General features: G+C 54.4%; 1 protein-coding gene across 1 annotated transcript; it reads left to right on the forward strand.

Annotated features, from left to right (window-relative positions):
• ZP3 (zona pellucida glycoprotein 3) lies at positions 1-7,769 on the forward strand. Its single transcript, XM_027612093.2, has 8 exons — positions 1-337; positions 2,019-2,137; positions 3,755-3,858; positions 3,944-4,121; positions 4,221-4,338; positions 6,798-6,889; positions 7,051-7,193; positions 7,536-7,769. Exons 1-8 carry the CDS (start codon positions 32-34, stop codon positions 7,754-7,756), a joined length of 1,281 nt encoding a protein of 426 aa, XP_027467894.2. The 5' UTR covers positions 1-31; the 3' UTR covers positions 7,757-7,769.
• Positions 7,770-12,978: the final 5,209 nt, after the last annotated feature.

Below are 12,978 nucleotides of genomic sequence, written 5' to 3' on the forward strand. Positions count from 1 at the left end.
GGGGTTACCAGTGTGAGTGACTAGAGGAGCCATGGGGCTGAGCCATGGGCTCTTCATCTGCTTTCTGCTCTTGGGAGGCGTGGAGCTGTGCTATCTCCAGACCACGCCTTGGCGTGAGACCTACTACTCATTGCCATCTAGGCCCCCCGTGGTGGTGGAGTGTCTGGAGGCCCAGCTGGTGGTCACTGTCAGCAAAAATCTTTTTGGTACTGGGAAGCTCGTCAGACCTGCAGACCTCAGTCTGGGCCCACAGAACTGTGAACCCCTGGTCTCTATGGACGCGGATGATGTGGTCAGGTTTGAGGTCGGGCTGCACGAGTGTGGCAATGGGGTGCAGGTGAGACTTGGCCCCCTTGGTGGCCATGGGGAGTGTGGATGCAGGGCCAGGGAGAGGTGGGGCTGGGCCAGAGCCCTTTCGTTTGCTGGGGACAGGGAGCAGCTGAGGCCTGAAGCTTGGGATTGGCAACTTGTGGTGGTTGAAAGTGCTTGCCTCTAGTGGCCGGAATCAGGTAGACGGGGTGGAGTCCAGAGATGGCCATGCACTCTGGGCCAGAGAAGGCATCCCCCACTCTGATTCCTGAGGGTCTGTGAACCCCTGGAGAGCAACAAGGAGAGATGTGGCTTTGAGGGAGGGGTCAAAGGGCGTCACGATCACCTCTGTTAACTTCAAGGCACAAACGGGATCCCTGGGGGTAGTCCCAAGTAGGGGGGCGGGGACACTTAATGTGGGAGGCAGGTACTGAAGAGCTAAGTAATTCAGGCTACAAGGAGGGGCTTCCAGTAAGGCAGGGCTGGACTGGGCACAGGACCCCTAGCTGGTCCACGGTTCTTTGGGCTACTTCCTGTCACCCCACAGCCCCTCTTCTCCCTTGTCCTGGGCTCTTGCCCACCAGGCCCTGGACTCACGGCTCAGCTTGGCTAGGGTAGGGGCAAGCTCAGCACCTGGAGCCTTCCTGGGGCTCTAATCTTCCATGCTGCCCCCCACCCCCGGGGCTTACCCTGAGGCCTCCCGGCTCTTGTTTCCCCAGGAAGAGGACAGGGAGCCCAGAGAACCCCAAGAGTTGTTTGAAGAATCATTCTAGTTGAGTAACTCCCAAACTTTGGGCATTAGAACCACCCGGGGAGCATTTAAAAATCCTGATTCCCTTTTCCTGTGCTAAATCAGACCAGCTGTGGGAGCCAGCTAGCAGCACACTTAAGGCCCCCAGGTGACTCCAATACGCACAACCTGGCCATGCCCTTTTCCAGGGTGGGGTGTCTCAACCCTGCCTGATAAGAATCGCTTGGGGCCAGGCCCTGTGCTGTCTCACCAGCTGCAATTGGTTTAATGCCCTGAAATTCTGAATTTCTGAACAGGGTGACCCAAAAATGATGCTGCTGGTCCATCTGGGGCCCTAGCTAGTAGAAAGCTAGGACTCTTTCCTAAAGATGGAGTGGTTCAGGCATGGCCAGGCAGCAGCTCGGTCTCCTCCTTGGTGGCCTCTTGGAAGATGCAAGTATCCGGTAGCACCTGCCTGAGCTCTTCCTGCCTCTGGCAACCACTGACCCAGTATCCCCTTCTGTGATGTGGGTATGAGAGGAAGTCAGAGAAGGAAGGGCAAGTTGAGTCATAACTGCTGTGGCCATGAATTAAAGTTCCTGGAACCTTCTGGGTTCTTCAAGGTGGCTCTCTAGGTCCCAGGCTTTCCCTGCCCCCCCTTCCACCCCCAGAAGGAAACGGTGTTGGGATGGTGGCAGCCTGAGAAGGGGAGCACATACCCAACACCCCTGGTGGTTGGGCACCACTTGGGGCCTGACACAGAGCTGATCCAGACCCCCTGTGGTGGCATCACAATTTCGGGGGGCGGTGGGAAACGGAGGTTCGAGGGTGGTACCTGTTTAGGCTTTCCCATGGGTCACCAGGAGGGTGGGCTTTGAGTCCAGGGTCTGGGTTCTCCCCACCTCAGGTGGGCTGCCCTCCCTGCACCCTTTCGTGGGCAGGTGATGCTGTTGGGATTAACCCCTCCCGTTCCATTCAGGTGACGGACAGTGCTCTGGTGTACAGCACCTTCCTGCTCCACAGCCCCCGTCCTGAGGGAAACCTGTCCATCCTGAGGACTAACCGCGCCGAGGTTCCCATCGAGTGCCGCTATCCCAGGTCAGTGTGGGACAGGGCCTGTTGCTGCGCCTGGTGTAGAGGCCCCTCCCAGCATGGTCTGGCAGCTTGGGGGCTCTAAATTGTGCGTAGGTAGGTTGAGGTCACCGCCCTCCACTCCAGCGGGGAGTGGGGAGGCTGCTGAGTCTGCCCTGAGCCTCTGAAATGCATCCGGGCCGCAGCTGTCTCTTGGCGGAAGCTGCAGGGCTGCCCAGCCCAGGCCTGCTTTGAAGTTTGGAAAAACCGTGCACGGGGAGGTTCTAGGCTTGGGCTATCACAGCCTATTCTTGGCCTCTGGCTTCCCCCGCAACATGCACGCAGGTGGGGGAGACCCCTCAAGCCTTAGCACCAAGCACGTGCCTGTGACCTCAGGCACTGGGGCATGAGGAGGGGGTGACTATGGCTCATAATGACAAGGCCACAATGCCGGGTCCTGTGTGTCTCAGCTGAGTGAAGAGTGCACAGGCTGGGAGGAGGTAAGAGAGGTGGTGCTGATACCCTGAGGGCATGGTCCTGGGGGAGGGGGCGGTTCATGGTAGAGGCTCCCAGAACAAGATCCTGGGAGGGTGCCCACCGGACAGGTGGGACTGAGATGGTCTAGGCAGAGCCACACACTCCCCAGGGGAGTGCAACATGCCACCAATAGGGGCGCAGCCCATGGGTCTGGAGCCCAGGGCCTGGTCAAGAAAGGGAAGGGAGACAGGGGGGTTCTAAAGGCCCAACCAGATCCAGAGAAGGGGTGCAGGCTCACACCTTAGCAGGCACTCCTCCCTAGAACCAAGCTGAATGGGTAAGGTTGGGTTTCTCAACCCGGAAGGGCCTCAGGCAGATGGAATCGGTGAGACCAGCTGAGATGGTGTAGAATGAGTTCTGACCCACGGCAGCAGGGGTGGAGAGAGCTTGGAGCCTGACCTGGTTGGGTGGGGGAAGAGGGAAGAGCTAAGGGCAGGAAGGTCAGCCGCCCCTGTACTTGCTCCAGGGGCCGAAGCCCTCCTGGGACCATGGCTGCCTTGCTTTAGAAGGTCTCTGCCTGGGACCGACCTGAGAACGTGGGCTTGCCTGGCCCGATGGCGGCAGGTGGTCCAGGGGGCCTGCCCCAGGCTGGGTTGCTCTATCCTAGCTCCAGTTCTCTGATGTGTCACCAACACAGCCTCTCCCGTGAGACAGGGTGAGGTCAGCAGGGCAGACCTCTGGAGACCTCCCACTGCTTCCAAGGACCTTGCCGTCCTGGTATAGGCCCAGACAGTCCCCGAGGCCCTCAAGAACCAGAGGGGGTGCAGAGAGGACTGGCTGCCTCAGGCCTAAAATCTGAGCCTCTGGGGTTAACCCTGATAAGCCCATCTGGGTCTAGAGACCAAACTGCGAACTCGGGTGTATCCCATTTTCGTGCCTCAGCAATGTCCTCACAGCTGGAGGGAGGGGCCCACTCAGGTGTGGGGTTCGGGAGGGTCAAGGGGGAGGCTCAGACTTCGGGTGTCTGTTCAGTGGCCTTAGACTCACTGCCTGGCTGGGCCCCAGCTGAGGTCTCTGCTGTGAGATAGGAATGAGAGACCCAACCCTTCCATTGAAGCCAGATGGGATGAGCTCAGGACAGGTGTAGACAGCTGCTCTGCTCCGTAGGCACAGCAACGTGAGCAGCCAGGCCATCCTGCCCACCTGGGTGCCCTTTAGGACCACGATGCTCTCAGAGGAGAAGCTGGTTTTCTCTCTCCACCTGATGGAGGGTAAGCAAGGAGGGCTCGGGGCAGGGGGGGGGGATGCTGGCAGGGAGAGCTCGGGTGATCTCACCCCTGACTGTGTGCCTTTCAGAGGACTGGGGCTCCGAGAAGCGGTCCCCCACCTTCCAGCTGGGAGACGTCGCCCACCTCCAGGCTGAAGTTCACACTGGTAGCCACGTGCCACTGCGGCTGTTCGTGGACCACTGCTTGGCCACGCTGACACCCGACCGGAATGCCTCCCCTCATCACACCATTGTGGACTTCCACGGGTGAGGGCTGGGCCACTTCTCTAGGGAGCCCTTGTAACTACCTAACCTCCACCACCTTCCTCAGCCCCTGACTCCATTGTCCACTCCTTCTCTTCAAAGCTGTCTTGTGGACGGTCTTTCTGATACCTCTTCTGCCTTCAAAAGGCCCAGACCCAAGCCAGAGACTCTGCAGTTCACAGTAGACATGTTCCACTTTGCTAATGACTCCAGAAACACGGTAATTGACCTTTAAAAAATAACTGGGGGGCACCTGGCTGGCTAAGTCAGTGGAGCATGTGACACTTGGTCTCAGTGTTCTAAGTTCAAGCCCCATGTTGGGTATGGAGCCTACTTCGGGGGTGGGGGAACTTGGAATAAGATTGAACTATGGGGTCAGGCTGATGGGGCTTACTGTCTGCTGTGGGTCACCAGGTATCTCCTTAAGTAACTTGATAGCTCTGTCCCTATTCCAAAACTCTGAACTCAGCTGATAAAGCCATGGGTTCTAGTGAGATCTTTAAGGAAGAAGCATGGGTGGCACAAACCCTTAGAGGTAGCTAGGAAGCCCATGAAAGGTGGAGAGAATCCAGGGTCTTAGAAATAGAACCAGGGGTAGAGTTGATGGTTCAGATGAGAGGACTACCCACTGTGGCATCTGGTGGCCAGGTCACTAACCTGGTCTTTGCCACAGTGGGCAGGGCTGGAAGCCAGATGAAGGTTGAGTAAAGGGGTTGACAAAAACAGGTGTCAGCCTTCCTGGAAGCTTTCTGGAAGGGCAAGAATAGCAGGTATGAACTTCTTTTCCTACAGGGTAGGGTCTTAAACTTGATCCTAGGCTAGACCAGGGACTTTTTGAAGCTTGAGTGCATCAGCAGCATCTGGAGGGTTTATTGACCTAGGTTGGGCCCCACCCCCAGGATTTGGTTTTAGTAGGTCTAGAAGAGAGCCCAGCCTCTGCATGGCTAATCAGAAAGTGCTGGTAGAATTTTACAAATAAAAATCAAATAGATCATAAGTTTGTTGAACTAGGAGCAGGGGATGCAAAGTTTGGAATAGCTGCTCAGGAAGGGATCGTAGCAGGGATTTTTTTAATTATGGCTCTATACTAATCACCTGGAAAGGTCCTATAATCCCATATCTTTTCACTTAATTGGGGTGGGGACAGCATCCCTTTGCTAACATTTTATTATGGAAATTCTCCTGTGATAAAAGAATTTCACAGCAAATACCTATACACCTATCATCTAGATTTCTACCATTAGACTAGTGAACAAATGACCGTAAAATGTCCTTATTTGGAAATCATCAAAAGCTACTTAAGCTCCTATGGGGCTCTAATAAGCAGCTGGGTTTACAAACCACTAAACCAAAGGCTCCTATGGCTGAGGGGCATTAAGGGGCACAGTGAATTTGTAGATGACACTGAAGCTACCTCCCCATGCCCAGCAGTTCTGTTCTGAGAACAGGAAGCTTGATACAGACTGGTCAATAAAAGGAGGGGTGTGAATCAAGGCTATTGGTGAGATGCCCTGAAACTCCAGATGGGTTGGATGGGGCTGCAGATAAAGAACAGACTGTGAGAAAGGATCCTGATGACCCAGATCAGTGACCTTGTGGGTCCTAGGGTAGAGGATCCTAGTTGGGGTAGGGAGTGCCACTGACCCCAAGAGGTGACCTAGTGGGGAGGAGAAAGGGATAAGGTTTCATACGGGTGGTGGTTATCAGGACAGGTGCAACCTGAGCTGGTATCTGCATCTCTAGGGATTTTTGGGGGGGTTGGGCTTGCCCACCGGAGACCAGAGGATGATGCTGATCAATGGAAGGTAGCCTGAGTTCTGGGAAGATTCTCTCTTAACAGTAAATGGGATGGTTTGGCTGACTCTGTCCAAGGCACAGAAGTAAACCTTTTATTCAAGAGGAACAGAGAACCATTGTAGAGTCTTAGGCCCCAGTTAACATCAAAAAATGTACTGGGAAGAAGCTTGAGGATAAAAGCAGTGCTAGGCTGAAATAGGGATTCTAAGGGATCCCAGATTTCTCCTCTGCTGGGGCAGATAGAAGGCTGGTGGCCTGGGGCGCCTGGCTGGCTAAGTCAGCGGAGCATGTGACTCTTGATCTCGGGGTTGTGAATTCAAGCCTCACGTTGGGTGTAGAGATTACTTTAAAATCTTTAAAAAAAACAAAAAACAAAAACCGGTGGCTAGAAGTGTATCCTCCCTTGTTCAAATTGGCTTCCCTGCTGGTGCACTCAGCCACTAGGTGGTGGCCAAGGTTTGTGGCTCTGCAGAAGCCTTCAGAGAAGGTGGTAGAACTTCTATGCCCTTGTAGGGTTGGCAGGGGGTGCCAAAGCACTACTTGGAGTATGAAGGGGGGACCTCTGCCTGGGGATGCATCTGCCAAGAGGACCAGGGCTGATGTGAACCCTGGCTCTGTATCAAAATTTCCCCTATCCCAGGTGGCACGGTGGTAAGGGATTGGAGAGTTTGGGAAAGATTGGGGGGTGGGGTGTGGTATAAAGCTGGTGGGTTACAATCTAGAATCTGATCTGCCACTTCCTCAAATCTTGGGCAACTTCACCTCTGACCCTCTACTATCTCTAAAATGAACTCCTCCAAGGGTTCAGGTTAAAGAACTGGCTTACTCAAGTCCCTGGTACAGTTTAGGATTCCACCTCATAACAGCTGCTCTTACTTCTAGATCTATATCACTTGTCATCTGAAGGTCACTCCAGCTGACCAAGTCCCGGACCAGCTAAACAAAGCCTGTTCCTTCATCAAGTCCACCAAGAGGTGAGGGAACAGGTTAGACATGGCTGGGGCAGAAAGCCTGACCGACCTCCCTGGGGTCCGTTCCCCTAGGATGTACATCAGCAGCAGACTGGTTCCTGAGGGCAACATGGCCATCCGATCTTCTTGTCTTCTTCCCCCCCCCCCCACCCCGCCCTGCTCAGGTGGTACCCTGTAGAAGGCACGGCTGACATCTGTCACTGTTGTAACAAAGGCAGCTGTGGCCTTCCAGGCAGTTCCAGGAGGCTGTCCCGCCTAGAGAGAGGGCAGCACAAGTCTGCTTCCCGAACCCGAAGTCGAAGGCACGGTAGGTGTTAGGACCCCTCCAGGGCTCTTGCCCTCCCCTCCGTCTTAGGGTACCTGCTGTCCCTGCAGGGTGACATTCCTCCTTGGTCCCCCACTCAAGGCTGCTCACTGCTGGGGGAATGCAGTTTTGGGCTTTCTTACATAGAAGACTTGGGGGCTAATAGGGGACTCTAAACCCCCACCCCAGCATCAGCCAGGGGTTCAGAGTAGGGCGTGATCAGGAGTGTGGGGAGATAACGCAGCTTCTGGAACAACCTAGTTCAATCTGCTGAAACAGCATAAACCCTGTATCTGACCCCTGGTGCAGGACTAAGGTGACCCTTAGGTGTCCTGTGTCTTTCAGTGACCGAAGAAGCAGAGATCACCGTGGGGCCTCTGATCTTCCTGGGAAAGGCTGGTGATCGTGGTGTAGAGGGGTCCACCTCTCCTCACACCTCTGTGATGCTGGGCTTAGGCCTGGCCACGGTGGTATCCCTGACTCTGGCTACCATGGGCCTGGTCCTTGCCCGGAGGCACCGTTCTGCTTCTCGCTCAGTGATATGCCCTATGTCTGTTCCCCAATAAAAGAAGAAAGTGAGCTCTGGGGTGTGGTACATGATGTCATATAGGGGTGAGGGGGATGGGGGGGCAGATGGGAGAACAGTGCTGTGGGCTCAAGGAGCCCCCTCCAGCACGGACTGCTGCATCTCTAGTGTGGGGTGGTCTGTCCACAGCAGAGAGGCCAGGCTGGGTTGTGAAGGCAAGCCTGCATTTTCCTTGGCCCTGGGCAACACGGCCTTCCTGGGAGCGGGGTTCATCTTCCCAGGCCACCATCCTCCCATGTCTCCAAGGAGGCCAAGATGTCGGCTATCGGGGGCAAAAAAAGCAGGGTGGGCTCTGCCAGCCCTGCTTCTGGGCTAGCAGAGGGTCTGGTGCGTCTCTGGACCCCGTGCATCTGAAATGCGGGTGTGGGCAGGGAGGAAAGGATGGAGTCGGCTTCTCCAGGGGGCAGCAGGCTCAAGGCCCAGAGGTGACCAGGTCCAGGGCAGGGGTCTGGACAGTGGTCACCTTGGGCCTGAGGCTGCTGTAGGGGAGCACGTCTGGGGTGTAGGGTGAATGGGAGTGTGCTGTGGCCAAGTCACCGACTCAGAGGTAGGCTCCTCAGAAGGGCTGAGCCCTGTTTGAAGCTTCCTGTCACTGGGGGGAGCTGCCTTCCTCTCCTAAGCCCCGGGGTGCCCAAGCAGCTTGCGGCCCCCTCTCCAGGGCAGGGGGTCTCCCGCTCCCTGACAGCTGTGACATCCCCATCCCCCCAGGGGGCTGTGGCCCTTAGCTGGCTCCAACCTCACCCCAGACCCCCAACTCCTCCTCCTGATTGGGTGAAGGTCCCCTTCACTGGGAATCCCAGCCTTGCCAGTTACTTTCTGTGAGCCTGAGGCTCCTCGTGGGCAGAATGGGACTGGTACCTGTTGGGCGGGCTGGTTGGACATAAATGGGATTGGAACCAGAAGGAGCTTAATTGTTGCATCTGGAATGGCTCCCTCCCTGTAGCCTGGGGCCTGGCTGAGGGCAGAGGCTTGGATATGTTGACAGAGGCCTAGAGACAGATGTCTACATTCAGGGGGTGCCTGGGTGGCTCAGCTCAATGTCTGCCTTCGGCTCAGGTCATGCTCTCAGCGTTCTGGGATCAAGCCCCGCATTGGGCTCCCTGCTCAGTGAGGAGCCTTCTTCCTCCGCCTCTGCTACTCCCCCTGCTTGCGCTGTCTTGCTCTCTGTCAAATAAAATCCTTAAAGTACATTCAGAGCAAGGTTTTGTGATTCTAGGTCTGCCTCCGTTCTTGCCCCTCTAAGGGTGGTGTGTGAACACTATTAGCATCACCTGGGGACTTGTGGAAAGGCAGAATTTGGGGCCCCATCCCAGCTCTAATCTGCATTTTAAAATCTCCAGGTGGTTCAGGTGTGTTAAAGTGCACGGGGCCAGGAGATTTGCAGCAAGAAAGAATCACACCCCACCCTCTCTCTGTCCCCCACCAAGCAGGTCCGGGTGTGCTGTGGGAGGGAGTAAAAGGCTGGAGGTAGGAGGGGTGGGCTTCCTGGAGCCGGTGATCCTGGAGCAAATCCTTGAAGAACCAGCAGGTCCTGGCTGGACAAAAGGAGAGAGGTGGGCGTGGAGGGAGGAGACGAAGAGAGGACACTTTCTCCTGGAAGAATGGAGGGCCTGGGTGCCTACAAGAGGGGGGGTCAGGGAGGGAGGGAGGCCTCCTGACAATGAGTCACTAACAATGTGAAAAGGAGCCACGGAATGGACGGTCCATGTCAAGAAGACCCAGAGGAACAGCAGAACAGGGCCTGGAGGCAGAGTCAGCCTGGCTCCCTGCCTCTGCTGGCCTGGCAGGTCACCCCATCTGTGAGGTACGCTGTCCAGAGACTGAGTGGAGTGTTTGATGGCCGCCTGGCTCCTGCAGCAGGCCTCGGGGGGCCAGAGGGCCTGTGTCTCATCCCACCCAGCTCTACTCCTCACCGAGCCTGTTTCCTCCTCAGCATCATCACCTTTCAGATGGAGTACCCCACTCTTCAGGGTTCTTGGGAGGAGTAATGCGGTACTTGGGGTCCAATGAAGGGGCTCAGGACAAGTCTCCCCGAAGTCTGCGGCTTGGCCTTCAGCTCAAGGTAGGCCACGTGCCAACGGAGACCCAACAGCTCAAGAGAAATTTTTGCACCTCCCTTGACTAGAAGTATTGAATTTGGGGGAAGAGTGTCTTTCCCAGAATGGGAGTTTTTCCCACAAATTTTATCTGAGTGACTCACAGTGGGGGGGGGCAAACATCTGATTTTTTTTTTTTTTTTTAAGATTTTTGTCAGCACAAGCAGGGGAAGTGGCGGGCAGAGGGAGAAGCAGGCCCCCAGCTTAGCAAGGAGCCCGGTGCTGGACTCAATCCCAGGACCCTGGGATCATGACCTGAGCAGAAGGCAGATGCTTAACTTACTGAGCCACCCAGGCGCCCCCAAACATCTGTGATTCTTGCCTTTTGAATTGCCTGCCTTACATGGCCTACCCCCTTTCTTAGCTCAGGTTGGCCTATATACTTCACGTCAGCTTTGTCTTTGGAAACCGCACATACATGAATGGTTCATGACTACAAAATTCGATCTGATTTTTCTGTTAATCCGTCTCATGTCAACTTGTAATTTACCCACATGAGTTTGCACCTTGGGAAGTCAAACCGCACCAGCTGGAGCAAATACGGAGATCACGGGGAATGGCTTCCAATACACAGTGACTGATAGAGGGTTGGACAGGTTCCTTTTGTTTAGGGGTAGGCGGACTAGATGAGGAAGTCTTGTCTTCCCATGCAGAGGTGAGCATAAGGTGGTACATGTGCCCGAAGGAAACATGCCTAGCCCTACCTCGTAAGTTACATAAATGAGGCTGGGTGGAGATTTTTAGTGCTTTAATGAGGTAAAGGTGATTGTGGATCATTCCAGAGGTCACTCCGTGGTCCATCTGCCCAGGTGCAAATCAGGTTTCCGCTCAGGGGTCTAGCTGGTAACAAAATTCTTAGACCAGCCAGAGAGACCTTCTGGAGGAGAGAGAATTTTCACAGCGCGTTTTGGGACAGAAGCGCTCCATAAGCTACGGCTACTTCCAGGACACGCCGCAGGGACTGTCCCCGCAACAACCACCCATCCTGTTATCTGCCCTCCTATTTCGGGGGCTTGCAACATCCTGGGAACTCCTCTCATTCAACTTCTGCTGTCCTCAGTGGGAACAGGAAGTGGCTGTATCTGGTGTGGGGAGGAAGTGTGACTAGAATGTGACCCTGGATGTCAGCCCCAGCCGGTTCCAGATGGGCCTCTGCGCTGCGCGAAGCTGGCCTCCGGGCAGGGCCAGAGAGGCCGCCTCCAGCAGTGAGGGCAGAGGGCCCTGCCTTCCAGACTCCACTGGAAGTTTGGGGGAAGTGAGGGCGATAGCCAGCAGCTGAGGGTTGTCTGGATTTCCATTGCTTAAAACCACCTGCTTCCATGGTGTTTGGGGCAGCTTCCTATTACATGCTCTGAAACTCTCGGTGGATCAGCACTTCATGGGTTTTAAAACTTTGCCTTTGTGCTTCCTGGTGGCCAGGGGAAAAAAAGACAGGAGGTGGTTAAAAAGGACAATGCGGGGCGGGGGGAGTAAAATCATGATCGCCCAAATACAAAATGAAAATGTGTCAAAGGTCTTGTTGTAACTCCTTCCTTGAGGGAAACCACAGGATGTTAGAACTGGTTCAAAGGAGAATCCGCAGACTTACATAAAGGTAATCAGGAATGCAGAAATGAATTTGCTGATAGATGCAAACTTGGCTTCCTCCAAAGGGCAGAAATCAATTTTATCTCCACAGACAGACGGGAATCCTTTGCAATCATTTGCATTACTACCGGCTTTCTACGATATACAGAGTTGCAAAGTATGTTAGGCGTGTCTCGGTGGCTCAATCGGATAAGAGTCTGCCTTTGGCTCGTGTGGTGATATCGGGGTCCTGGGATCAAGCCTTGAGTTTGGCTCCCTTCGGAGCAGAGAGTCTGCTTCTCCCTCTCCCCCCACCCTTCTCCTCCCGCCCCCTCCCCGTGCTTTCTCTCTCTCAAATCTTTTTTTTTTTTTAAAGATTTTATTTGAGGGAGTGAGAGAACACAAGTGGGGAGCCCGACATGGGGCTCAATCCTGGGACTCCAGGATCATGACCTGAGCCAAAGGCAGACGCCCAACCGACTGAGCCACCCAGGTGCCCCTCTCTCAAATCTTTAAAGAAAAAAAAAAACTGAGTCAAAGACTAGGCAAGGCAGACTTTTATAGAACCAGATAATCTGGAAGGTTGCTAGAGGACATCCAGTTATCTTTTTGCCCATGTCTGAGACACTTTTGCCTGATAGGTGTTAGATTTACCAGGTATTTTTAGCAAGAGATTCTAAGCTCCTAGGGACTAATGAAACTAAGGTTCGGGGGAAGGCTGGATACTACCAGGAAGATAACTCTGTCTCTCGGGGGGCCTCTTGCCCTTAGCCTTTAGGCTAGGAAACCTGGCTTGTCCACACACCACACTGAGCCCTCTCTTGAGCAACTCCGGATCCCAAACCAGGATGCCAGAGTATTAATTTACAATGAGAACAACTGGGGTGGAGGGCGTAGGTCGAGTGAGATTGCCTAGTGTTAAAACAAACTTCTCGGATGAATTAGCTGTGAGTACACATCAGTTATTTCAGACTTGTAGCAAGGGAACCAGCAAAAAGGACAAGCCAGTTCAAAACGTGTTCCGAGGGGCCGGGACTTACATGAGATAACGCTCTTAGGGGCTTCATTCCTGGGGCTGCAAAGCCATCATGCTTTTCTTGGCTGTGTAGGTCACACCTGGGTCCTGAGTGGGCACCGTTGCTCAGAGATGCCAGGTGCTGTCTATTAATCAGAAATAATGAGCAAGGCAGCTGTGGTTTCTAATCAGACAATCCCTCCAGAGCGTCAGATGGAGGCCAATTAGCGGAGGCACCAAGCAACAAAATTCTGCCTTTCCAAGCAAAACATCAGAAAGTGCTCAAGCCCCTTAGCGGAGATGCTGGGCCCCCGTGTCTAGCCTTTCCCCAAATTTACATTGATCTTTTCTTGCTCCCGGGTGAGCTGGGGCTGATTCCAGGATCAGAACCTTCAGAAGCAGTAAACCCTGGCACCTGGAGTGGAGTCTAAGGACTTCTCGGAAAAAAATTAAGTTTCTTTGGCCACCACCATTCCCCATTCCGTGGCCAACAGCCACATTCTTTCTTGGGCCACGTCATTCATT

This window comes from Zalophus californianus, chromosome 10 (genome assembly GCF_009762305.2).
Source record: "Zalophus californianus isolate mZalCal1 chromosome 10, mZalCal1.pri.v2, whole genome shotgun sequence".
Lineage (NCBI taxonomy): Eukaryota > Metazoa > Chordata > Mammalia > Carnivora > Otariidae > Zalophus > Zalophus californianus.